The 27,351-nt window shown below is 45.2% G+C and overlaps 1 protein-coding gene across 2 annotated transcripts; it reads left to right on the forward strand.

The window, feature by feature from the left end:
• The first annotated feature begins 488 nt into the window (after positions 1-488).
• KLHL20 (kelch like family member 20) lies at positions 489-27,027 on the forward strand. 2 transcript variants are annotated; one of them, XM_058808274.1, is made up of 12 exons: positions 489-544; positions 2,463-2,523; positions 9,229-9,802; positions 13,803-13,961; positions 15,015-15,109; positions 16,294-16,409; positions 17,245-17,428; positions 18,682-18,825; positions 19,067-19,200; positions 20,024-20,232; positions 22,749-22,855; positions 24,407-27,027. In XM_058808274.1, the coding sequence occupies exons 2-12, from the start codon at positions 2,501-2,503 to the stop codon at positions 24,489-24,491; spliced, it is 1,830 nt and encodes a 609-aa protein (XP_058664257.1). In that variant the 5' UTR covers positions 489-544; positions 2,463-2,500; the 3' UTR covers positions 24,492-27,027. The 2 variants fall into 2 exon arrangements, with proteins under 2 accessions (XP_058664257.1, XP_058664256.1); XM_058808273.1 differs by lacking the exons at positions 489-544; positions 2,463-2,523 and having other exon boundaries at positions 9,197-9,802.
• The last annotated feature ends 324 nt before the right edge of the window (positions 27,028-27,351 follow it).

Genomic DNA, 27,351 nt, shown 5'->3' on the forward strand with positions numbered 1-27,351 from the left:
AAGAGGAGGCTCAGGGAGGAGCTCATCGCTATCGCCACCTGACAGGAGGGTGCAGCCAGCTGGGCTCGGGCTGTGCCGCTGGGAGAACAAGAACTGCCCAGCTGAGACAGGGCAGTTCAGCTTAGAGATCAGAAAATAAAAATCACTGTCAGGGTGGTCAGGCATTGAACAGGCTGCCCAGGGAGGTGCTGGAGTCGCTGTTTAGGAGGCGTCTGGACCTGGCGCTGCTTTAGCGCTTCCAGCGGCCGCGCAGGGCGCACGCCTGGACCCGGTGTCATTTTAAATCCCTCTCCCAGCGCTGCCCGTTCTGATTCTCCGCCAGCACCCGCGGAGCCCGGTACCTGCGGCGGCTCTGCCCCTTGCTGGGGGCTCCCTCTCACGGCCTGGGGGCCGGGCCGCGCTGAGGCGGTGGCTCCGGGGGCGGAAGGGGCGGGCGCGGCTCGGCGGCGGTTGGCGGGGGCCGGGCCGCTTCCTGCGGCTGGGGAGGCGCTCGGGCGGCGCTGCGGGACCGCGGCTCGGCGGTGGCGAGGAGCCCGCGCCCGGCGTGAGTGAGGCGGCTCTGCGGGCCGGGGGGTGCGGGGTGGGCTGGGCAGCGCTGCCCGGGCGGGCTGGCGCAGCGTGGGCTCCGCGGTTCGGCTCGGCACAGCCGGGTTGGGCTCGGCGTGGCCCTTCGGCCCGGCCCGGCGGAGAGGTGCGGTGCCCGTCCCGCAGGAGCTGCCGCCGGCCGAGCCGAGTTGTGCCGCGGGGGCTGCAGGGCCGGGCTGTGCTGGCAGAGCCGCCCCTGAGCCTGTTGCTGCCGCGCCGACAGCGCGGTTTAAATGCCTTTATTTTGCTTGTATATGCGTGTGTGTGATTTCCCCCCCTCCCCGGCTTTCAACGTGGGTTTAAGGGGATTAAATCTGATGCAATCGGGGGGCTAAGAATAGCCTGCCGCACGTTCCCTCGCGTGTGCGGGGTGCTCCGGGGGCCGCTTGGCGCTGCCGGCTCACGGGACAGCCCCGGCGGGACGCGGCCGTGCCCGGTGCCCCGGCGGGATAAGGCGGTGCTCGGTGCCCCGGCAGCCCCGATCTCACCTCGGAATCGCTATGCGGTGCCCTAACCGTGAGGAATCGCCTGTCTTTATTTGCAGGGAGCTGCGAACCTGAGTAATTTGCAAGTGAGGCAGACAGCAAGTCTGAGCTTATTCTTCATTAGCCAGCTCCGCTGGTGTGTCTGGGATAATGCTCCTATAGAGTGCTGCCTGTGAAATAAGGTTCCAGTCTGACAGTCTCAGTCTTCCAAAAATGACCTTTTTTTTTCCTAAATTTAATTATATTTTTTTTTCCCTCTTGTGAATGCTACTTGTGTTTATTTTAAGTTTTAATTCATTCTCATTCTGTCATTGCTTTTCCCATAGTTCAGTGGTTGCTCATTTCTGGAGAGGTAGAAGCCTGTGACTATCAGTGTGGAGGCAGAACACCTTTCTGTTCTTTTAATAGATTTTTACAAAAAAGTTAGGCTTATTGCTTCGAATAATAATTGAATTAAATGTATTCCTAAGTGAATAGCTATCAAAAATGAAATTGGGTGAAGCGATGCCCTTGTAAAAAGGGTTAATTTACATTAGAATTAGAAGTTAGTGGCTGAATATGAAAGGCCTGTGCAGTTTGCAACTGTTATTACTCTCAAAAAATGAATATTTGGAGTGGAAGTGTAGCGAACATCAGGCAGCATCATTCATCTTTGCAGATGTAGTAGCATTATTAGCATCCCTCTTACCTCTGGGGCACAGTTATCTTCAATTTCCAGACACAAGTTTTATCTTCTATCAAATCCTGGCTCTGCAGTGTAGCTGGTGAGCAGCGCTGTGCTGTTTATTAGGTGCCAGCCTGCCTTAAATCTCTGCTAAATGTGTGAGGGAGAGATACCTCCTGGCTCCGAGCAAGGAGTGACAGTGAGCACCCTGTCACTTCAGATATTTTTCCCTTTGGTAGAACAGTTTTAAGGATTCAGGGAGGCAGGCAGTGTGCTGACTTTATAATGTGCGTGTTCTGTTTGGTGAGGAATCTTTGTGCAGCCGTGGTGGAAATGTTTTTAATGCTGGTGATGTTTTCTTCTGCTTTATTTTCTGTGGTCCAGGTGTTGTTAATCTGGGATGTGAATTTATAACTGGACAAGAGCTCAAAGGCACATTAGGACTGAAGAGGGGAAGGAAGGTTATTTTCACTTGGAAATTGTTGGTTTCCTTAGTTTTTACAGAGACAGGGTAACTGAGAGATGTTTTAAAAGATTTTATTCTGTTTTCAGTCTCTATGAATAGTGAGACACAAGAGATGTAAAACTTCAAGCCATTCTATCAGAATACCAAAAAGATATCAGCTCATTTGTAGAGACACAGCCTAGCAAAGCATTCCTTCAAAAATTAAAAGTAACCCATAGGAAATCACATTTTTTTCTCTTTTTCTGTTTCCCTGTTGGATCAGGTCTTGAAGTGTAGGGTGAAGGTTTCTCTTCACGGTGCATGGACGGAAAGCCAATGCGCAGGTAAGACACAAAAACAATTGTTCTTCTGTTCCCCAAACAGGATAAATCATGTGAGTTGGTTTGCTGTGTGCCTGGACTGTAAAATCTTTTGTGGTTTTGGATTTTTTTTTTTTTAAGCCTGGCTATGGGGAATTGGGAAATAAATCATTCCTCTTTAGTCCTTTCTTAAATGTATTTAGTTTTCAGTATTTACAAGGCCAGATGTCTTTAAGGAAGAGTATGGAAGACAAGTTACTCTAATTCTGTAATTCTCCATCCCCTTTTCCACTTCCCCATTTACTATAATCTTTAAAATTCAGTATTTAATTACTTAGGCATCAAAGCTGTGGAAAATAGAAAAAATAAACTGCCAGGAATAAATTTAAACTTGATTTCCAAGGGGTATTATTTTTCCCTTAAGGAAGGGAGTTTGGTGAGGTCTTGGGTGAAAAGGAGATTTCCTTTTCTAATTATGGATGCCAGCTGCCTCAGTTCTAATGAGCTGGAGATGCAGCTGAAGTTTAATTCAGGGGAGTTCTTGCTGTGGTTGTGTCAAAAACATTCTCTCTCATAGAGGGAAGAGTTGTCACAGTAGTTCAGCACAATGACAGGTTTGCAAACATGGTTCCCTGCTAGTTCTTGTTGATTTTCCTTGCTTGATGGCAATCCCACAGCAAAATTTAGCAGCAGATACATTTCTGTGCATGATGCAGGCTGTGTGGAAGCAAAGTTGCCTGAAGTTCTTCAGCTCTAAATGGATTGAAGAGAGCTCAGGCAGCTTGCTTGGTCTGTTTGTGCTCTTTGGGATGTTGAAAGGAGGAGAACTTTATTGTGGGTAAATCTATAAACATTCATGTAAGGGAAGGCAAGGCTTTTAACCATAGATGAATCTATAGAGCATTCTTAGCCACAGAAACCATTAGCCTGGGTTCTGTGTAAGGAGGCAAGAAGGAAGGAGCCACTTAAACCCTTGAAGAATGGCACAATGCCGTTTTAATTAAATGCATTTTAATGAATTTAATTTGCTGTGCCGCTGCTGCAGTTCAGCAGTGAGTAAACCTGGGACATGACAGAGGCTGAGCCTGGGTATTGTGCTGCATTTTTGCCAAGATAAGAAATGTGGTTTGTTCAGTGAGGAGCTGTATGTGACTTTTGCAGTGAATTCCTTTTCCTCCAGGATGGATTAAATAGCAGATGAGCTTTCTTTCATTGTAGCCCTCTTCAGTAGGGATTGTTTAAATCTTAACCAGTTTTTTAGGTTTTGATGTTGTGCTCCATTTATCAAGATATTTTTGCAGAATGACATAAAATTGATAACTGGCTTGGCTTGTGTTCTTGCTTTCTCCCTCCTTTTTGTGTTCCTGATGGGGAAATTGAGGTTCTAAAGTTGTTTCTGTGCCTGCTCTTTTCTGTGTCACACTGAGGCAGAGAATTCACATGCTGGAGTTGGTGTGTCTGTTTGTGGGTTTGTGGCCTTGGATTTGCTATTGTGGAAGTTCTGGCTGCCAGTCAATTTTAATTTTTGTGGTGGGCAGCAGCACAGAGGTGAAGAAGTGGAGGTTTTTTATTATTGCTGCAGCCTGGCCTGACAAGCACATCTCTGCTGTGAGCTGTGGACTCCAGTTCTGGAGTACACTTGCCTGTTTTAAGGGCTTCAGTGTGGCTTGTTGAAATCTGTTTGTTCTCCTCCTATTGCCTGTCTTAGCAGAAAATGATAAAATGTTCCTGACTGGATTTTGAGCACAGATCTTCCTATGAACTCCAGCTATGCAGATGGCAGAGCACTTTCTTTTATCCTTTAACTCAGGGCTCTGAAGCCAATTTAACACCCCCACGTGAGGTGGGGCAGAAAGGAGAAATAATGATCCACAGCTCTGCCTGCCCAGGTGGTGCCTCAGGTTTGAGCTTTTAATGTTTTTTAGATTCTGGGCTGCTTTAGTGTGTGAGTCTGGGCTTCCTATGAGCTCTCTGCACACAGTAGGGAGAGAAAACAATTCCTGCTCTAGCTGGGGACCAAGGACAGATGATCCAAATCTCAGGCCCAAGAGTATAAACAACATGGGCTGAAGAGAGAAAAACAAGAAAAGTGGGACTTCATGGACTAAAGCTGTAATTAAGCCATTAACTCCAATACACTAATAGACCAAAACTTATAAAAGTGAGAGACCCTGTGTCAAAGAGGGGAGTGGGGCTTGGCCAGTAATGGGTTAATAAACACAGTGAGATGGTATCAGATGTGTACAGCATTCAGAGGGGAGGAGGAACAGCTTGAACAGACAAGGAATTCCAGCTATTCCTGTCAAGATTATAGCAGGGAACACAGAATTGCTGCTGCAAACAGGATTTACCCTGCATTAGGAATGAAGGGGTGGCTGGGGCAGGCTGTTCTTGCTCACTCTCAGCAAGAGAATGTGGCTTTGCTGAGGGGAAAAACAAGGCAGCAGGGACCTCTGAGTGAAGGGCATGGTCCCACAGCACCCAGACTTGGAGGGCAGAGCAGATCTGATGGCCAGGGCCAGACAGGAGTCCTGGACCCCTTGGGCAAGCAGGGGTGAGGAAGGAAGCAGGGAAATCAGCTCAGGATGCGTGGGTGCACAGTCAGCTGCAGACATATCTTCAACACAGCTCAGGCACAAGGGCTTGAGCAGTTCCCAAACAAACTGGGGAAGCTCTCCCAGCTCTTCCTCACTCAGCTTTTTCCTGGCAGCCTTTTCCCAGCTTACAGCAGTGCTGGATCAGAGCAGCCAGACCCAGCAGGAGGAAGGAGGCTTCAGATCCTGGTCATGCACTCAGGAGTTATCCAACTACGTGGACATAGCTCTTGCCCAAAACAAGCTACAAAAGGCTCAGGAAGGTTTTGGAAGGCTCAAGTAATGATCTCTTCTTCCAGAGTATGGGCATCCTCAGTTTCACCCTAACTGGGATGTCACAGTAGTTCAGCACCATGTCACATTTTCCCTCAGTCAGAGTGAAATTGAATTTTCTGTTCTTGGTCAGTAAAATTCAAACCAAGCAATATAAATAGAGGCAAATACACCAGATCCTTGTTGGTTTCCTTTTGTGTAATGTCAAATAGTATTTCAGTCATGTTTATCTGCTTGTTTGCATAACTTTGTTGAGGAAACTTACTGGAACCTTGCTAGCTGGGCAAGAAAATGAATCAGTGGTGTTTTTCCTGATAATCAGACTTGTAGCTAACTTGATGCCTAGGGTACTGATGCCACAATAAAGCATTTCCATTTACTTGGTTGGCATGTTGTGGTGGTGACTTTTCTTGCCAAAGGCTGGGCCAAGTCAATGACCCTTGTTCTTGCAGCTCTGTAATGAGTATAGGAAATATTTCTTAATTTCAAATCAAGGCATTGACAGAAATCACTACCAGTTTGCTTTGTTATTTTTATTTGCTACTAAAATCTCTTGCCACTGAAATACACTCCAGCAACACATGATTTTTGGATTTCAATTGATGTTTTTAGCCTGAAACGTGTGTTTCATAAGCTTTAGGTCAGCCTGTTGTTTTCTGCTGAACTGTGTTAAAGCCTTTTTGTAATCTTGTGCTAAAACACATATTATCTTAAAAAATTGCAGGTTTGAAAGTTAAGGTGCCCTTATGACAGCATGGGAGGGAATTTTCCCTAGGTGTGTGTTATTAGGTATTTTTTTAACTTTGGGAGGAGCTGCTGTAAAGATGGATGTCTCATACATGCCCCTGTTAATGAATGAAATTTTGGGCATTAGTGGAATAAAATGGAGGCAGAGCAGCCTGTTTATTTAGCTGACTTAGTGTTGCAGACTGCCTGTGTTCCCATTTGTACTTCTCAGCAGTGTGCTACAAAAACTGATCCTTTGTCAGCCCTTTCTTAATCCCATTGTATTTGCTGATTTCCCCAGCCCTGCATTTTGATGGAAGCTAATCCCAGAATATCTGCATAGCTGGGTGTGAATGTTTTTATCCAGGCACACACACATTTCCTCTGGATCCTCAGCCCTCCTTAATCACCCTGGCTATTCAGGAGCAGCTCTGAGTTCTGTGTGGGGGGAGGCAGCTCCCCTGCCATGTGAGAATCAAGTACTGCCTTCTGTCTTTCACACCTCTAAGCTACTGACTCATCATTTCATTCTCTGTGCATATTTATGCATAATGCACACAGAATGCAGTGGAATTACAAGCTTTGTGGAGATACAAGCCAGCAGAGGTGTCCTTTAAATTCACACTTTTGTGCCTGTGTGTAGCAGCAACCCATCGAGCTTCACATCAAGCATCTGGGTTGATCTAGCTTGGAAATTCTTAAGCCAATTGATCACTGGCTTCTGTACCACCCAGAGATAAGTTGTGGGTGAATCAGGAATGTTTGGTTGTTACTCTTTTTTCCATCTATTCAATCTTCTTTAATCATTAACCAGCACTTTCTCCCCAGGAGTAAGGAGGCTGAGTACAATGCAGGCTCTCAGATAAATGCTGGTGGGAACAATGCAGGAATGACTGCAGTTCTTGCTAACCAGACACCTTTTCAGTGAGTTAAAGATGTGTTCAGCAGGGCCTCATTTGGGCAGAAAAATCCTGTTCTGTCCTGGCTAGGAAAGACAAGGTTTACTGCGTAAATCTGTTACAGAGGGGTTGTGTGCTTTCCAAAAGGATGCCCTGTCCTGGATGTGCACCATCTCCTGTGTGCTGTAGTTACATGAAATGGGTTTTTATTTGAAAAATGCTTCTTCTGTTCTTTGACTGACAGCCTGGTCAAGACAAACTGTCCAGAACTGTAGTAGCATGTGTCTTAAAAGAGCTCTTATTGTGTTCTTTTTTTCCTTCCAAGGGTTGGTTTGACATAGTTCAAAACACTTAATGCACAATAAAATCAACTCAGCTTGCTTAGCAAGAGCCAAACTCTACAGAGGAATGTTTGTCACCACCTTTCTCCATCTTTTGGTAGAGGGATTAAATTACTTACCTTCTGGCCTTGACTGCTAAGGACTGGGAAAATAAGCCAATTAGGTAAATTAATCTTCAGCCCAGGTTTCTTGGGGTTTTTGCAGGGGTACCATTAATTATGGTTGGTGTGTGTTGCTGCAAGGGCAATTTAGTTTATGCGTTGTTTGTGAGGAACTTGGCAGAGCTTTGAGAATGATTGTCAAGGCCCCCAAAGGTGAATTTGGGTTGTGAGGGACAGGAGTGGGTGGAGGAGACTGGTGGAGAAGCAGTGTAAGAGCAGGAGGATTTGTCAGAGGTGTCAGGGAAGCAGAACGGTGATGGATGTAAAAAAGATGCAGCAGGGATAAAAACCCAAGGCATTTAAGGTGCAGAGGCTGAGCAGGAGCAAGCAGCAAAACCCAGAGGGGAGCCCCAGCTGGATCTGTGTAACCAAGATAGGAGGAGGAGGAGGTAATGGTCTAAAACATATGAATATGATGATCAAGGAGAGGGTGTGGAGGGAATGGGAAACAGGCTAAGATGCAAGTAAATAATTTGAACTGCTGCAGAGACTGGTTTCCCAGTGCTTAGAAAGTGCATTTGACATAATAATGAGGGGAAAACATGTGAGGTGTTTTTTTTTAATTCTTTCCTTCAAGCCTGCTGCAAATTACGTTGAGCCATGGCAAAGCCAAGCTTGATTTAATTTCAACTCTTAATATGAGCAGTGGGGTAGTGACAGCTCACAAATGCCAGTGGATCAGGGAAAAACTGGTAGTGGCCAGCATGTTTTGGGTCTTTCAGTACATCTTCAGTGGTGATAAACCATAAATACTCTGATATTTTGCTCAATGTCCTTTAATTGCTCTAAGTGATGCTTTTCCTTTGATGTGGGAACAAGCAGCAGTTTCCTGGCTTTTCCTAATTGCCTCTGAAACTGGGAAGACACAGTGTTTCTTCTCTGTGCCAGTAACTTAGTTTATGTGTTCTTAAGTGATTCTTCACCTCTAAAGTTACCATCCTGATTTCCTATTCTTCCTTTTTTGGCTGGTTGATAGTGGTGGATACTTGTTTTATCTTTTTCCTGTTTGATTTGATTTGGTTTTGCCTGCCTTCTGCCATTCTTGAGGAAGATTAACCTTCTTTTGACACGTGTCAGGGAGGGTGGGTTGAGTCAGGAGACTCCACAGCTCAAAGATAATTGAAGAGGTGATGATTAGAACGGGTATTCTGTGAACCTGAAAGATGCTCATGGTACTCTGCAGGCCATCTCGAGCTCCTAAAGTCTGTGTGACAGTTGAGTGTGTTCAGACATTACAGTGATGAGTGACCCCATTAAAAACATAGGTAGAACAGAGAAGTTTGGTTAAATCGCAGAGCTGGAAATCCATCTCCACCTCTGTCAAAGAAAACTCCCGCATTTGACAGTGGGCAAGCCAGCTAATCTGTGCTTTGAGTCACTCTGTGAAATGAGGTAATGTGCCTTTACCACACGAGGCTACGGCGAGGTTCAGCTCATAAATATGTGCGTGTAGCTGGATATTACAGCCGTGTGTCATCCAAAGCCTATAAAAATAGCAATAAATAGAAGCCTGCTGCAAGTTGGCATTTGTTTACTTCTAAGCTAGCTTTGCTTGGAGATGGATTCCTCTTTCATGTGGTCACGTGCTTGTTTTCGTGTCCCGCCGGGGACTTATGGGCACGGCTCGTGTCTGTGTCCCTCAGGCTCGTGCTCGGTGCAAGCTGTGGAGCTCCAGCTCCCAGCTGGCTCTGGGATCCCTGACCATGGTGCTGTATCTGTATCTCCTGCACTGCAGGTGTGCCAGCACTCGTCCAGGAGAGACCGGAATGGACGTGACCAGCCGCTGCACCCTCGGAGACCCCAACAAGCTGCCCGAGGGGGTGCCGCAGCCCGCGCGCATGCCCTACATCTCCGACAAGCACCCCCGGCAGACCCTGGAGGTCATCAACCTGCTCAGGAAGCACAGGGAGCTCTGTGATGTGGTGCTGGTAGTGGGGGCCAAGAAGATCTACGCCCACAGGGTGATCCTGTCGGCCTGCAGCCCCTATTTCCGAGCCATGTTCACCGGGGAGCTGGCGGAGTCGCGGCAGACCGAGGTGGTGATCAGGGACATCGACGAGCGCGCCATGGAGCTGCTCATCGACTTCGCCTACACCTCGCAGATCACCGTGGAAGAGGGGAATGTCCAGACCTTGCTGCCAGCTGCTTGTCTTCTCCAGCTGGCCGAGATCCAGGAGGCTTGCTGTGAGTTCCTCAAGAGACAGTTGGACCCTTCCAATTGCCTGGGCATCCGGGCTTTTGCTGACACTCACTCGTGCCGTGAGCTGCTGAGGATCGCCGACAAATTCACACAGCACAACTTCCAGGAGGTAAGGAGCTGGTGTGCTGGAATTGTGCTGTAAAATGCATCAATGTGGCCTGTGAGAGCTTTCAGCAACTCTCATTTTGCCATTTTTTCCAAATCCTGTCTTTACACCTGCTCTGTGCCCTGATAGTGATGGGTGTCAGTGATGGGACCCATAGTGATGGGTGCCAGATGTTAAGTGGGGAGGAAAGAGGAGAGAGGTAGCAGGACTGTCTTGTACCAGTGGTTGATGCACAACATTTCTTCCCTGAAAGGTGTGTGGTGTGTGCTATGTGGGTGGCAAGGCTGTGGGTGCAGGTGGATTTGGCATGGAATCTGTCCTGCTTGCATATTCCACTCCTCTTTCAGAAATATTCTGGATTCTACATGGTTGGAGAGGGGGAAGGTGTTAAAAGTAAGGACAACACATCAATAGAACCCAAGGAATTTGATGTTGAGCTCTGGAATTGACAAAGTGGGTGTTTGAGGGAGCATGAGGCTGCCTCAGGGGAGTCTCCAAATCCCTGGTTGTAGCAGAACTAGAGTTTTGTATCTATTATTCAGCAGAAGCTGTCTGAAAGTAATTCAGATGTGTAATATTGTAGCTGACCTTTATAAACTCAAGTTTCTCATCCTTTGTTAATTCTGCCTAGATAATTTTTTGGTGAAAAAAAAAATGCCAGCAGCTGGTTCAGAGAAGGATCAACATCATAATTAAGGATTGTGTGAGCAATAGAGAAAAGTGGGTCTTTACTGAACTGCTGCAGAAAAATCTCCTCTTCCCACCAGCTTCACAGGGAGATCCTTTCCAAAGGGAGGAACTCCAGGAACTCCTGGTGCTAATTTAGTTTCCCCAGAGAAGCAGCAGTATGGAAGTGCTGTGAGTGATGGCAGCTTGTCTCTTTTTTTCCCTTCTAACATGCAAGGAGCAGGTTGGAATTTGTTAATTTTAGTCAGGTAGTACTTCAAAATCTGAGCAGGACCAACACAACAGAACACAACTGTTGGACACAGTGAAGACAATTCTTGGTATCCAAAACATCAGTTTACTATAAAAGCTGCAATTAAATACATCTTTTCTAACCAAACAGAATTTGCTGGTAAGATGAGAGGTTTTTTTTTTGTAGAACTAGGTGGTTTCCCAAAGCCCTACATTTTAGCTGGCCACTTCATATCCTCTGTGCTTGCTCTGCACTTCTTTTCTTCTGGATTTGTTTGGTTTTGTTTTTTATTTTTGGGAGGTGGGGGAGCAAGATGCTATCCAGATGGTTGTTTATTTTCAGTGCTTGGTTGTTTTACTGGCTATTAGATCTTGTTATTACATGAGTAGGGCATGCTTACAAGCCTCTAAATAACATTTTAACAGCTTGACAGTTTTGTTTTAAAGTGTTTAGTATTAATACATGCAGCTGGCTGTTAGGAGCTGCTTGCTATGGGCTTCTTTTCTTTTGCAGTCCCTTGAAGACAACTTTCTGTCTTCCTTATCCCTGTTAAAGCACAAGGAGGAAAAAGAGAAGAGAGCACTCTTCCTCGAAGATGATGCAAATTATAATTGACTTGACTTAAACACAGCCTCTGGAAAAGTGAGGCTTAGATTAGAGCACTGTTTCTTTGGCCTGGGCAGGTTTTGGTGTCCAGTTCAGTGCCCCAGGAGTTCTGCAGCTCTTCATCCTTAATCATCACTTCTTTTGCTTCCACTGTTTCTCTGCAGACAGTGTGAGTGGTGCTGCTCCTTGGGATTGCATTCCATTCTGGCAGCATTTCCCATCTGGGGAGTGGCTTGGTGATCCCTGGGGGAAGCCAGGCACTTGTCTGTTTAACCATCATCCACTGTGGAGGTTGAAAACTGATAAAAAAGAAATAAAAAGCTGATAAAAAAAAAAATTGCCTTCCTGTGCAGAGGCTGTGTGGCCATTGTTCCTCCAAGCTGGCAGAAAGGAATGTGAGCTGGGAATTTCCTGGGTGCCAAGGTGAAATATTAAGCAGCAGGCACCAGGCCAACCCTTGCAGTTACTTTGAATGCAGTTTGAATTGCTTCATGTCCTCTGCTGTGCTAACCTCTGCTTCTATTAAATTTTTATGTGTGTTGCTGCATTACATCATTAACTTCTTGGTAAAATGTTTTTTCCATTCCTCCCAATTTAATTTGTTGCCTATAACCCCTAGTGGATTTTGTGCATCTAATGTGAAATGGTTCTATTAGCAACTCCACTGTACAAGAACAGCCTTTTTTTTTTTTTCTCTTGACATTTGTGTGTAGGGAAAAAATATATTTATGGGTGGACAAGTTGCACTTTTATCAACAGACAAAAATTGCACTCCATATTGCATAGTCTGACATGAATTCTCTCTGTTTATAAAAGCACTGTTGTTCAGGAATGCTGCAGAGGAAATGAAATCCAGCCAATTCTTGTCCACTAAGCAAGTCAGTGAAATAGATCATTACTATTAGTCAGATAATTATGAGTGTCCTTATAATTAAGCCAAAAAAAAGCCAAAGCATTTAAAATAATGATTTGTTTTACTGTGTAAACTAACAAGTTGCACAGTAGTAATAATTTGGTTTAAAGAAATGCTTTGAATTTTGTGAGGCCATCAATGCAACTGGATGTCCTGAGGGTCAAAGGGAGAGGCTGGATGAGCATCTTTAACTCAGGAATTTCCACAGCTGCTGTTTCCAGACTCTGCAGAAGCTGCATTTAAAACCATCAGAGTAAAGTTTACACATAAGCTTTGTAGGAGGAAGGGAGACTATGGAAAAAAGCTGATAAAGATCTTTAATGACCAACCCAGTTCCTACTTAAAGTCTGAAGGAGTCTCTGGGCCAACCTTTCTGTGGCCTTTACTGTCCCCAAAAGCTCAGGGTGCCCAAGAACCAAGTGTGGTAACTGATCTCATTATCCTCTTTGTTCTTTTTTTAACAATATTTTCTGTTGTCAGTAACTGGATATTTTTTCAGTGCCCTTAAATAACTTCTTCAGGTAATTAGAAGGACTGCACAGCTGACTGCTCTTGAGATGATTGTGTCAAAGAGTGTTTTTCTTTAATTTATGCAGCAAATTGTGAAATAAGTCATGGAATTCTAATGTGGTCACAGATGATAAGGGCAAGCCAGCATTCAGTTATTTTCTGTCCCTGAACCTTTTGGAAATTCCCAGCTGCAGACTGGGAGTGCTTGCAGGGAAAGTGAGCTGGCAGTTATCAGTCAGGCCATTTCTGCAGTTTGAATTTTGATTCTTGTACCTTTCCCCACCTATCTGCTGTCTGTGCAGGAGCTGTGGTGGTGTGTGAGCTCCCAGGGCAGTCTGAGTGACTCATGCTGTGTGAGCAGTCCCCCAGCAGCAGCCAAGGCCTCCTGAGAAACTTGGTTGCTATCTTGGATGCTGGAGGAATTAATGTGTTTGTCAGTGGCTTGACTTTCACAGGAGATCAGTCCTTAGGGGCTCTGGAGGCTCTGATTTCCTCTTTAGTGCATCTCGACTACTGCACACTCCATGTGTATATTTAGAGCAAATGAAAGAGGCAGGATCAGATGAGTCTCCTGAAATATTTTCTGTTCTGCCACAAATCAGGCTTTCTGTGTTCTCTGCAATGCCTCTGGTAACTTGTTTGAGACTCTTATTTTTGTGCTCTGTTTTGCTTTCCTTGTGGAAATCTCTGTGCTCCAGTGCTGCTTTTTAGTCACGTATTTATTGTGGTTTCATTTCTGCTTTATGTATTAGACACGGCAAATGAGGAGGCTGATTTTAAAGAAAGGCTTTGTTTTTCTTGAATTTTCAAACCTGATCAGTGTGGTTTAACCCTTTAAAATTGTTAAAGGGTGTAAAAGGCATGCCCATCCATAAGTGTCTTGTTGTGTTGCTGGGGGCTGTGTTCTGCCCAGTGCAGCAAACCCTTTATGTGTGTTGTTCTTGGAACTGATGGGGATTTGGCTTTTTACTGGCTCGGTTCATGAAGTGCTGGAGTGGTGAATGGCTCTGATGCTTTGTCCTTACTCCCTTCCTTTTTTCCTCTGCCTTTCCCAGGTGATGGAGAGCGAGGAGTTCATGCTGCTTCCTGCCAACCAGCTCATAGACATCATATCCAGTGACGAGTTAAACGTGCGCAGCGAGGAGCAGGTGTTCAACGCTGTGATGGCCTGGGTGAAGTACAGCATCCAGGAGAGGAGACCCCAGCTGCCACAGGTAATCTTGGGCACAGAGACATTCCAGGCTGCTTTATCCAGGGAGAGAGGAAGGAGGGATGGTAGGGTGGTGCCAGAGCGCTTCTGAATGTTGTAAAGCCACCAAAATTCTCTCTGACTCCCACCTGTGTTAGGTGGCTTGCACTGTCCCTTCATCTAGGCTGGCCAGAGCCTTCATTAGGGGATTTGTTGGATTGTTCCCAGCTAGGACTTGCCAAACGAGCTCACTCCAGCAGTCTGTCCAGACAAACCTGCCTGCACTGCTTGGAGAGTCATATCAACACCACAGTGGAGAGGGGAAGCCTTGTCTTGCTTTGCAGTGCTTCTTTAAGCTCTGCTGCTTGATTTGCGCCTCAGCCCTCATGATGTTACAGTGGAGCTTGTCAGAATGGTTTTGTTGGAATGTGATGCTTCATCTAAGCCAAGGCATTTCACAGAGCAGAACCCATTCTGACAAAGCTGTCAGCCCAAAGCCTCTGAAGTCTGGGCTGGATGATCAAAAGAGGTGAGCATCTGCCTGCCTCACTGTTTCTGCTTTGGAAAGAGATGTTAAATGCAACTTTATTTACTGGAAAGCTTTTGAAAATGGTTTTAAGTAAACAAACCAAACTGGAAAAAGCTGCTCTTCTCAAGGCAGCTTTTAATGCTTTTATAACTGTTTGCCTCTGTCTATATGTGCTTGGGCCTTCAAATTCTCAACTCTTCTGAAAGATGTGTTGTTTCTCATTGTTCATTTACTCTGCAATACCACTCAGGTTTAAGAGAGCTAAATCCTTGATAAAACCACTAACTTAACTAGTGTTCAGGCAAATGTCTTGACATCTGTAATTTTCTAAAGGTTTCCAGCTGTCATCTTTCAGCTGTTGATGCATCCAGTGGATTGTCCCTTTCTGAAAACTGATTTTCTGCTGGGTATCTAAACTGGGATATTGAAAAGGCAAATGTGTTGTGAGACAAGCTGCATTCAGCTAAAATTCTCTTGTTTTCCATTTGGCTTTTTGCATCTCTGTGGGTAACTGTGGTTTCACCATAGGTGTTCTGGTTTATGTTTCAGGTGCTGCAGCACGTCCGCCTGCCCCTGCTGAGTCCCAAGTTTCTTGTGGGTACAGTGGGCTCTGATCCACTCATTAAGAGTGATGAGGAATGCAGGTAAATCTCCTCAGCCATTTACAGGATTGAATTCTGTTGTCCTCTGAAACTGTGCTCGTTTGTCACTGGTAAATGGGTGATGCCTCACAATTTCGTCTTTGGCAACTGGCAGGATAGGAGAAGCAGGAAAAATTGTTTTCTATTTGCATAATAGTTAGTGGTGTACCCTAGAAGTGGTTTTGTTCTTTCAGGTTTTCAGTGAAATGGCAAATTTGAGTGTGCAGTTTGATGTAGGTAAAAGACCTTTCACTGTATTGGTTTTCATTTTGCCTTTTTTTTTTCACCTCCTCTAGTCATGGCCTCTTATTGCAGCTTAGCTCTTGCATGGCTTTCATGATGATCTCTGTGGGATCTAAAGTAGTTTTTCTGTGTAGAATGTCTGCACTTTGATAGCAGAATTGAACTCTGGGATTAGAGTCTGCTCTTTCCCACAAGGATAATGCAGGGAAGTTTTCATTTCCTCTTTTTATGGTATGAGTCTCACCTTTCTGGTTCTGCAGAGTTCTGTATCATCCTCAAAGCACATGATCTATCCTGTGCATATTGTAAAGAAGTTCAGGGCATAGGCTAAATTATTCTCTTCCTGAATAAGCATTCATACTGGGGGAATTCCACATTTGTAGAGGGAAGGAGGACTTTTTGTTCTTTTTTGTTTTATTCAAGGGTTTGGAATATTAGGATTAGTCCAGGTGGCAAGTCATGAATGGATGGACAGTGTGAGCTGGAGAAAATACTCATCAGAAGGGTACTATCTCCATCTATTGGTCATGTGTGAATTATGTATTTGTGTGCTTTCCAACTCCTGTTCTCTTCTGAGGCAAAACCACTGACTGTTCAGTTTAGCTTGAGGCAGGCTGGATTTTTCTTTTCTGCACAGTAAGCCTGACAAATCTCTTGTCGTATATCTTTTTTTAATCAGTCTTTTTATAGCAAACTGTATCTATTATGAACTGTGGCCAAGCACTGGTGCTGGCTTGCTGCTGTCACTGTGTCAGTGGCTCGTAAACAACCGATGAGCATTGAGGTGACAGCGCGCGTTTAACCCGAGCTGCTCACGCTCTTCTCCTGTGACTTGGCAATACCTGAGGTGCATGACTAGTGCTGCCTGCTCTTCCCATCACTTCTGATTGGGCCCTTCTCCCAAGCCTGACCTCTGGGGGTTAATGTTTTCTTGTCTTGCACAGGGATCTGGTGGATGAAGCCAAGAACTACCTGCTGCTGCCCCAGGAGCGGCCGCTGATGCAGGGACCGCGGACGAGGCCGCGCAAACCCATCCGCTGTGGAGAGGTGCTCTTTGCAGGTGTGTGTCCCTGCAGCTGTGTCTGTGTGTCAGCAGGACGTGCTGGAGGGGCTAGAGGGGCCATCTGAGTGGCTGAGGTCACTTGGTCTGTTCTGCCTTGAGAGGAGAGCTCATCGTGGTTTACATGGTTTCCTTGTGACGGGAGAGGAGAGGCTGGCACTGCTCTGGGCTCTGTGTAACCAGCAGCAGAACTCAAGGGAAAGGCCTGGGGCTGTGTCAGAGGAGGTTCTTACACCCACAGTAGAGTCTGGCACTGGAATTGACTTCCCAAGGCAGTGGTCACAGCACCAGGCCTGATGGAGCTCAAGAAGCATTTGGACAACACACCCAGGCATGTGGTGGGATTCTTGGGGCTATCCTGTGCCAGGCCAGGAGTTGGACTTTGATCCTTCCAACTCAGGATTTTCTGAATCAATGCATTTTCCCACTGGCTTAGGCCAGGAGACTCCAGGCAGGATTTTCTGGTGGTGGTGTTCCCATAAAGTCTTCACAACCTATTTCTGATGTGACCTGTGCATTAATATTTGAAAGTTTGAGTTAACTTATGTTTCTTACTCACATGATTTATTTGGTGCTGTGCAAACCACAGCATCTCCACACTTCAGTTCAGGCTCTTGAAAATCTCCTTCTATTTTATAACTACAAACCTCAGAAGGAGCAACTTAGAGACGAGTCCAAAGGGGCATTTGTGCCAGGACCACAGGCAGTGTGTGAGCAGCTACAAACCTCAGGAGTGACTTAGAGACGAGTCCAAAGGGGGGATTTGTGCTGGGAGCACAGGCAGTGTGTGAGCTCAGTGAGTGTTTTGTGACCCTGTTTTTGGTGTTTGCTGCAGTGGGGGGCTGGTGCAGTGGGGATGCCATTTCCAGTGTGGAGCGCTACGACCCCCAGACCAACGAGTGGAGGATGGTGGCTTCCATGAGCAAGAGGCGCTGTGGAGTTGGGGTCAGCGTCCTGGACGACCTCCTCTATGCTGTGGGAGGCCATGATGGCTCCTCTTATCTGAACAGTGTGGAAAGGTAGGTGTCCATAAGGCCCCTGTGCAGAATTTCAGCTGTGAATGTTCATGTATGAATCACAGTTTGAGCAACCACTGCTTTTGAAGGCAGAGGACGTATTTATTTCTGTTCTCCAAGCACAGGGTGAGCTGCCCAACACTGTCCACTTTAATTTCTCATTACACAGTGACTTTTTAGCAGCTGCTTCTGTATTTGCTTTCTGTAGAAACAGCTAAACACATGCAGCTGTGTCTGCAGCTCACCTGCACCCTGGGTGCAGCCTTTTAGGAATTCTGTTCATTTTGCCATTTCCTCCTGCCTTGCATACCCCTGGTGCAAAACACTGTGCCACATTATCCCCAGCTTAACGGGACAAACCAAAGCCTCTGCATAAGGAAGGAATCTGTAGGAGATGGGTCTGGGTGTGTTGTTGGAAGGAGTGGTGATCCTGGTTGACTTTCCTTGCAATTGAGGGTTTGTTTTTAGTGTTGTTGGGGAAGGTGGGGTTACAGTGAGCATTTCTTAGATGCTGAGGGAAAGATCCTGGATTTTTTTTTTTTGTCAAGTGGCAACTTGAGAGTTAAGGAACCTTGGCACATAGGCAGAAGAAGGAAAATAGGTCAGTTTTGGGCTTGTGAAAGATTAAAGTCAAACAAGTTTTTACCAAGCTTCCTGTTTCTGGGAGCTGCATAGGGCAATTCCCATGCCTGAAAGATGCATGAGTCAAGCTCTCCTACTACTCTAAATCTTGACCCTGTAACAAACCCAATGAGCTGTAAAAATACCTCCTCCCACCCTGAGCCTCCCCTTCTTCCCACCTATCTCTTTGAATGCTCCCAAATTCCCAAATCATTGTATCTCCCACATCCTGCACTTCCTTGCTATGCACTGTATTTCTTTTTCTCCGGATTCCCAAGTCTATCCATGTTTTATCTGGAAGTCCCAGTGCTGGCTGAGTTCCTGTGTGAACTGCAGGGAGCAGAGCAGAGTTAACTCTGCTGCAAGTTTCCACACGCCAGCCAGTCTCTCTCAGGAGCCTAAACCTTTGATCTCCAGCTTGATTCATCCCAACCTGCAGTTTGAACATGCCTGGAATAACATGTAGGGGATGCATTGTATCACTTCAGGGCTTTTATCCAGCTTACAAAGAGCTGTGATGCAGTTGAAGCTCAGGATAGGCAAGTTTCACAGCCTTGTAGAGCTCCCAAGCATGGGAGAGTCTGAAACAAACCTAGGCAGATAAATTTTGCTGTGTTTTTTTTTTTTTTTTCTAGGTATGATCCGAAGACCAATCAGTGGAGCAGTGATGTGGCTCCCACCAGCACCTGCAGGACCAGTGTTGGAGTAGCGGTTCTTGGAGGTTACCTCTATGCTGTGGGTGGCCAGGATGGTGTCTCTTGTCTCAACATTGTGGAGAGGTACTTTTTAATTACAAAAAAACCCCAAAAAAGTGGGGCACAGCAAGAAAGAGGATCTCTTAGAGGGTGCAGCTGATGCAGAAAAGCTGCACCCTCTGAGAGTGTGAGGGTGAGAGAGAGGAGATAGGAACTGTACAAATCTTACAGGGATTTTTGTTTGGGGAGAATAAAGTCAGTCTTCCTGCTTCTTTGTGAAGGTGTCAAGCACTTCCCTCAGCTCTGCTGTTTATTCTTGTGCCAGGTATGATCCCAAAGAAAACAAATGGACTCGAGTGGCTTCCATGAGCACCAGGCGCCTGGGAGTGGCCGTGGCTGTGCTGGGAGGCTTCCTCTATGCTGTGGGAGGCTCTGATGGCACATCTCCTCTCAATACTGGTATGCCTTTTGCTGTCCCTTCATCCCAGTCACTGCTTGTCCTGGTCCTGGGAGCCTGTCATGTCCCCAGATAGCTGTTGAATATCTCAGTGATCAGTTTGTGGAGGTTTTTCTTCTTTAAATATTATTGTACCATACAATAGCTCACTCTCCAGACTTGTGAGGCCCTATTACCTAGTTGTGTGTCATATTTTTACTTTCTCAGTGCTTCATTTGGCAGTATGTCCTTAATACAATGATTTGATCATTTGCATAGGAGTTGCAAGCAGTTTTTTTTCTTTTGAATTCCTGCAGCAGCCATTTTTGCTGTAGGAAAGAAGGTGCCAAAGGTAAAACTGCTGCAGGTCAGTTTGTAGCACTGCCAGCTCCCTCTCGAGTGTGGAGACAGGAGAGATACTAGCAAGAGTTTTTGGGAAGAAAAGAGAGAAAAAAGGGGTTCATGGCTTTGGAAGGAAAGAGAGAACAAATGGGTTCATGGCTTTGGAAAAGAGAGAACAAATGGGTTCATGGCTTTGGAATAGAGAACAAATGGGTTCATGGCTTTGGAACAGAGAACAAATGGGTTCATGGCTTTGGAAAAGAGAGAACAAAGGGGTTCATGGCTTTGGAGGAAAAGAGAACACAAATGGGTTCATGGCTTTGAAAGGAAAGAGAAACCAAAGGGGTTCATAGCTTTGGAAAAGAGAGAACGAAGGGGTTCATGGCTTTGGAAAAGAGAGAACAAATGGGTTTATGGCATTTTTGGTGTGTGGAAATCAGGTCCAAAGTGCTCTCCCCACTGCCTGCCAACCCTGCTGACTGCACTCCTTCCCTCCCTCGGCAGTGGAACGCTACAACCCCCAGGAGAACCGCTGGCACACCATAGCCCCCATGGGCACCAGGAGGAAGCACCTGGGCTGTGCTGTGTACCAGGACATGATCTATGCTGTGGGAGGCAGGGATGACACCACAGAGCTCAGCAGTGCTGAGAGGTACAACCCGCGCACCAACCAGTGGTCCCCCGTGGTGGCCATGACGTCCCGGCGCAGCGGGGTGAGTGTGATGCCTCAGGTTTTACATTTCATGTTTTCCTGTCATTGTTGCCTTTAGAAATGAAGGGATGGGGCTATTTTCAAGCTAAGAACTATTTATTGCTCAGATAAACATCAGTCTCAGAGCGCATGAGGTTTTAGAGGAGGAAGCATTTGCCATGTGCCAAGAATAGTCACAGGTTCTTTGTTACAAGGCAGTATAGAACTTTCTAATCCAACAGACAGTTGCCACAGAATTTATTTTGCTTTTCTAACCTATCACCTTTATTTACTTCTGCTGCACTGTAGATACTTTTATCAGAGAGCTTTTGTCTCACTTGCACATTCTCATAACTTCTAAGCTCCTAGTTTATTCTATACAACCACACCCTTAGATTACAAACCCTTCACCATCTTATCAATACAGTTTCTCATTTATTTAAAGCATACTCTTACAACTATAGAAACATAAGTTTATGATTTTTCTGCTTAATGTCTGTGTATTGTACTTTTACATCAATCCAAGCTTCTTCCAAGGCTGCAGATCAGATCCTTCAGTGTCTGTGGAAGTTCTGTTTTTCTCACACACATTTTCCAGATTCTGCACTATGTTAGTTTATAACTCTGAACTCCATATAAAGTGTTGGCAAGTTCTCCTCACAGTTAAGTCACACAAAACAATCATTTTCCAGCCCCAGAACCAAGGATACCATTGCAGGCCCAAAAAGTGTAAACAGCAAATTGAGGAGAGCAAACTGGGAGGATGGGACTGCATCACCTGGAGCTAGAATTGGACAATTAACCCTAATATGGAAATGGACCAGAACTTATAAAAGTGGGAAAACTGATGACCCAGGGTCCATCTTTGGTAGAGCCACTTTTGGGCTCTTGTACTGCCCAAGGTGAATCCTTTAAAGGCCTTTAATAAACCCCTACTTTATTCCTTTAACACTGCCTACCCTCTGTTCTAGGCAGCCCCTCCAGGCATCAGGTGGGGCTTGGTGGGCTCATCCTTGCCACCTGTCACCATGTGGGGACAGAGGGCACAGGGCAGAGTGTCATTGTCACTCTTGTTGTGGGGAGAGCACACGGTGAAGCGTCAGTCTTCTCATGAGACTCTCCTGCTTCCTCCTCTGCATCTTTACCTCTTTTCTGTGAGGGAAAAAGTTTGTAAAAAACTCTCTAGAGGGTGCATAGATAGCCAAGTCATGCCACACACAGCTGTTTAGATGGGGAAATGAGACATTTGAGGGTGTTTTTAAATATTTTTGGGGCTTGTATGCAGTCAGCTAAGCCTGAAGCAGAGGAGCTTTTAGGTGACATAGCTGTACCTGGTATGAAATACCATCAAAGAACACTATCAAATTAGTACCTGCATCTCTCTGGATGAATTAGGAGGTGAAAACACCCACTTGCTGAGAGGAAAAAGCTGGGAAACTGGGTTAGCATGTTTCAGATACACATTCCCAGCAGACTCTCATTGCCTTGAGGCATGTGTGGGAACAGGGCTCCTGGGCTTTCACTTGGGCTGTGCCTCTCCTCCTCAGTGCTGTGAGTGACAGCAAGTTCCCATCCACTGCTGATCGTGGTGATTTCTTGTGAACAACAGGTTATGCAGTGTTTTCAGCAGCCATCATGGCTGGGAGATGGAAATGGTCTGGGTGTTTATCATTAGATATTGGATTGTGTGGTAAAGAGAGGATGAGTTCTGTCTGTGAGTTAGTGTTCAGTGTCTGGTGAGGCAAGTATGAATCACAGTTTGAGTAACCACTGGTTCTGGGGGCAGAGAATACATATTTATTTCTGTTCTCCAAGCACAGAGTGAGCTGTCCAACACTGTCCACTTCAGTTTCTCATTAGACAGTGACTTTTTATCAGCTGCTTCTGTATTTGCTTTCTATAGAAACTGCTAAACACATGCAGCTGTATCTGCAGCTCACCTGACTTCCTCAAAGCCAAACAGGGACCATTTTACAATGTGTACCTTCCCTTTTTGCTGTTATACTCCACATTTTCCACTTTGTTATACTCCATGTTTTGATGTTTCAGTGATTTCAAAGATTAAATAGAAGTTTGGAGGCCGAAGTGCTTACAGGTGGTCCAAGCCCTAACCTGAGAGGTTTGGGACCAGGGGCTTTCCTGTGATTCTGCTACTTTAACCAAGTGTTGTGGGCTGGTAGATATTCTTTGTTGGGGAAAAATTTCAGTCCAGAACATAAGTTTTGTATGGAAAAGGTTTAGATTCTCGTGTATTTATCATCACTCAGATGGTTCTACTTCTTGTAGCTGGCAATAAGGGGAACCCTCTGCGTTTTCTTTGAGAGATTCTCTAATCTGAGATACACATTTAACTTTCCATGTCTCATTTTTTAGGGTATTTAATTTGTGCTGTGCCCTAAAGAAAAAAACCCCAACCCTCTCCTGCAGACTGCCTTTCACCAAACACGGTTATTAAATAGTTTCATTAATATTTTCATTTTAAACCTTCTTTTGAGTACATCCCAGCTAAGTAGCTGCTGTCTGATGGCTGTTTTGCAGGTTGGCCTGGCTGTGGTGAATGGACAGCTGATGGCAGTGGGAGGCTTTGATGGCACAACGTACCTGAAGACCATTGAGGTGTTTGATCCAGATGCCAACACGTGGAGGTAACTTGAGTTTGTGTGACAATCAGGCAGTGAAATCCAGCTGGAGCTGTCCCAGGAAAATTAGGAATGTGGTACACACCATAACAGAGAACTTGTGTGGGGTAGAGCCATCACAACATTCCCATTCTTGCAAGAAAGAACCACATTTTGAAAAATATCTCACCATGCCCCTTCTGTTCATTTTGGGTTGAGTCTCTCCTGCATCCCAGTAAAACTGAGCTTGTCCTTAGCAGAAGGAACTCACAGCCACCATGTAGAATTTGGCCTGATCACTTCTTACTTTCAGTGTGAGGCAGTGATTTCTGAATCCTTCTGGAGGAGCTGAAATACTTCAAGCACATGATGTTATTCCCCTTTAAATCAGCAGGATTCAGCCACTGGAAGAATCTCCAAGCTGAGGCAAATAATATGAAATTACTGATCAAAATATATGCTGAGCAGAAAAGAAAGAGGAAAAATAGCCTTTCTAGTCATAACTATACTTGAAAACAATTGCTTGTGTATTTATTCCCAAATGTAATTAGCATAAAGTATCAAGCACCTGTGGCTATTTTTGCTGCTGTGGTGATCTGGCAAGAGTGGGGAATAGAAAGAAATTCATGTCCTTATTCTTACTAGTGATAGCAGTAGTTTAACCCTTCACTGATAAGAATGGCTGTCATGAGCAGCAGTGGAGGAATTTCCCTTGGTTTGGTGAACCATGGATCCACAGTACTTTTTGAACTGCTGAGGAAGCCAGAGAGAGAAAGTGGTACATACATCAGATTCCTTGGTGGAATGGTTTCAGCTACTCCCTGTGACAGCCCAGAGTTAGGAGTGACTGCCTGGCAGGCATTCACACAGCTTGGGAGATTATTCAAGGTATTATTAGCTTGAAAAAACTATCAGTTTTTTCCTCCACTGAACTCAATATAGGTGACCAGCTTCTGTGGTCTCCCCTTTCTTTTGTATCTTGAAGATATTTTTTATTTGTGCTGCTTGACTGAGAAACAATTCTGCTACAATTTGGCTTTAACAAAGCTGTTTGGAGAACTTGCTTCTCCTGTTCCTGCCAGCAGACTCCAGTGGCCTAGAGGGGGACAGGCAGCTGCAATCTGTAGGGGTCTGATATCCCTGTGAAATGCAGACACCATTGCAGTCAGCAGATGGTGCTTGGGATGTGTTATATCTCAGTTGGCTCAGCTGAATGTAGGGGTTTAAACATACAAATTAAATTAGTTGAATTAGGAGGACTAAGCCTAGTCCTATGACACCCAAAACCTAGCTTAAGGTCAGCTACAGTTTACAAATTTCTTTTTCTTACCAGACAGGGAGCAGGAAGTATTTATTTAACAGAAATTTGGTGTCAAATCAAGCAGCAGTTTCTGTTCTGAGAGGAAGGCACGAGCAAATACAACTGTTTACTTACAAAGTGTGTAAGATGGGTGCTTCCACAAGCTCTTCTTCATTTTAAGCAGACATTAAAGATGGTTCAGTGTTTGCCATGGCAGCTCCCAGAGGTTGGTGTCCCCATGGAGCAGGATGTGTGACTCTGGAATGTTGTCTCTGCAGGTTGTACGGCGGGATGAACTACCGGCGGCTGGGCGGAGGCGTGGGGGTTATCAAAATGACACACTGTGAATCTCATATATGGTAAGCTTCCAGAGGGAGGGAGTCCCCTGCCTTCTCATTCCTAGAAAAACAAACTGAAGAGACTTGTTGACACTGGACCTCTTTGCAGCTCTAGTATGCACGGTCTAGCTCCAATGTAACTCTTTGTCGGTGAACTCTTTCTATGGAATTATAAAAACTGACTTCTGTGAGAGTGTGCCCCGCGGGAGACCACGTTGTCAGACTCCAGAGAACCACTGGACAAAAGTAGAAGTGTTGCTTATGTCCGTATTTTTTCTAAATAGTTCTACATTTTTGGAATAAACCAAACTGTAACAGTTCTTGTAGCTTAAAAGGATGCTGATGTAGAGCCTATACACTCTGTACTGGGAGTCTGGCCAGGAGGAGGGATTCCTGCTTTCCCTCCTGCTGTGGGAGCAGTGGATGTGGCAGCTGTTTGGTGGGCGAAAGAGAAAAAAAGTGATACAGAAAACATTGCTTTTGCCTTATTTACAGAGAGCTTCAAAAAAAAAAAAAAAAGTACTTGACCTGCAAGGTGCCACCTTTGCACAGAAGCTTTTCTGTGCACAGAGTATATTTATTTTTTCATTTGACTTGTATCATGTATTTCCTTTGTATCGCTCACAGCGATGATTCCAGCTTTTTATATACATCTGTCTGTGCATATATATATGTATTTTATATATATATATGTATATGTGTGACTTGCATTTCGACCAGCTGGTGGTTTGGGCAGGGCTGTGTCCTGCCACCTACTGTGGTTCCAACCCTTGTGGTATGATTTGGGGTCTCTTAGAGGACAGGAGAGCTGTGAGATGGCTGTCCTGAGTATCTTTTCAGAACTGGAACTCGCATCGCTCAGCTGAATCAGTGAAGTGCCCAAAAAGGGTGAGAGGAAAAGGATTTCAAGCAATGCCTTTTTACTGTACAAAAATTGAGCTTTTCTCTCCTCTTCTCTCTCCTGTGTGTGAACTTGTGCTGGTTTGAAGGTAAACTAGCAGGGGAGGAATTAACCCCACAGAAAGACCTTGTGAGAGATTTCAAGTCAGAGTTGCAATTCAATAGAGAGATGACAATAAATGCAATGAGTACACAAAGAGTGGCTTAAAACCAGTCCTGATCAAACAGTGGTTGCAGTCCTGTTAGTGTGATGGATGAGGTCTTGTTAAAAGCTCTGGTCCTGTGGAAAGGCCTGGTCCTTCTTTGGATGTCCAGTACTGGTTGTTGTGTCCAGATCCCCAAACCCCCAGATCATGGACCCTCAAATCCAGGCAGGAATGTTGAATCCTTCCCCCAGAGCAAGGGATTTCCCAATGAAATGATGGAATCCCGAGTCATAGGCTGTTTGGGGAGTCCCTGATAGGACTCTGCCCACTGGCAGACATGAGCCCCCTTTAGGCTGGGTGCAGCTGTCACTTTGTGAGGACAGAGAACATTGCACTCAGCTCCCAGCTGTTACAAAGGACCCACCACTCCCAGGAATAATGTCAGAAATAATGCAGCTGGGTGTGGAATACAGTTTGGCTACACCCACACTGGTACTTTATCCTGCAACCACTGACAGAACTTAAATCTAGCTCACCTTTAAAAGCCTTTTTCTTCCTGTTGCCTGTTTGATATCAGTTCTTGTCTGAAGCAGGGTGCAGGTATCATCTGTTCATTCTGATAACCACTTCTTGTGTTCTTGCTGGAAGGGCAGACCCACAGCCAGCTCCTTCCTGCTGGGGAAAAAAAACCTCAGACCAGCCTCAGCTCAGCTGCCCTCTTGTCTGTGTCTGTAGAATTCCTGATCCTGATGGATGGAGCCCTCTCTTTGAGTGGTCTTTGTGCACTTTGCCTGTGTGTGGTTAGAGCAGGGAAAGGTGTGAAGATCATTAAAGAGTTTGGAGGGGAAGGGCTGTTTTCTGGCACTGTGAATAACTGTGGGGTCACCCAGGAGTGGGGAGAGAGCAGGGAAGAACTCAAGACTCAACAGTTCTGTTTTTACAGTAATTTCTATTGAGTATGGAAGAATGACCTTTTGCACCTGATCTAACTGTGGACCTTTACTAAATTTCATTTTGAAAAAGAGGACTGTAAATTCTTGAGATGAAAAAGGCAGTGCTGACACCTTAAGTTCTTTAACTTCATCGTTTGATTCATGTAACTCAGACTTTAATGTGCTTGAATATAGTAAAAAATACACTACAGTCATAAATGGGACATTAAAACTTTTATAAAAACCCCTTCCCCCCTAAAGGTCGGTATTCTTGTGTTTACATATGAAGATCATTTGCACCTTTACAAGGAAAACAAGTATTCTGTAAACAAATGTTTACATGTATCATTTATGCTTTTTTCTAGCATGAGTAACTTGTATAAATAGTGCTATCTTAATAAATTTCTTCTACGCTGTTCTTGGTTTGTTCCTTGGGGTGAATGAAAGCAGTGGGAGGTGTTTTTCTGTGGTTTATATGGACAAAGATGCTGGAGGAGGTTTTTTTCCCTAGATAAATTCCAGTAAGACAGGCTTAAAACTCTGCTGTTTCTTGTTACCCTTCACATCACTCTGAGCCAGCTTTTTGTGGAAGGAAGTATCTGTGCTGTCTGCTAAATCTCATCTCTGCTCATTTAACAATGAGGACAGCTCAAGGAAGGGGTTAAAAGAGGCTGTAAGAATTTAGGTTTTTAGAGATTATTTATGCAAATTTGTTGGAAAGAGCTGAGCATTAGATTTAAAACTTAGCCCTGGGTTTAACAGTCCTATTTTCAAACCAAATACAGGTGCCAGTTATTTCCAGACCTTCTACTCCTTTGTCCAGTGCTCTTCTGACCCCAGAGAGCAAACTTTGTCTGAGATATTTCTAATAAGGAAACTAAAGCACCAGAGGTGATAGTTTAAGTAG

Source organism: Ammospiza caudacuta, chromosome 7, assembly GCF_027887145.1.
Source record: "Ammospiza caudacuta isolate bAmmCau1 chromosome 7, bAmmCau1.pri, whole genome shotgun sequence".
Lineage (NCBI taxonomy): Eukaryota > Metazoa > Chordata > Aves > Passeriformes > Passerellidae > Ammospiza > Ammospiza caudacuta.

What these genes read in the sequence shown, in the direction of transcription:
- KLHL20 (XM_058808273.1), top strand. Translation starts at nt 9,197, where the DNA reads ATGGTGCTGTATCTGTATCTCCTGCACTGCAGGTGTGCCAGCACTCGT. An exon ending in GGAGACCCCAGCTGCCACAG is followed by an intron (nt 13,962 to 15,014) that starts GTAATCTTGGGC and finishes TTTATGTTTCAG; the next exon opens with GTGCTGCAGCACGTCCGCCT. An exon ending in TATCTGAACAGTGTGGAAAG is followed by an intron (nt 17,429 to 18,681) that starts GTAGGTGTCCAT and finishes TTTTTTTTCTAG; the next exon opens with GTATGATCCGAAGACCAATC.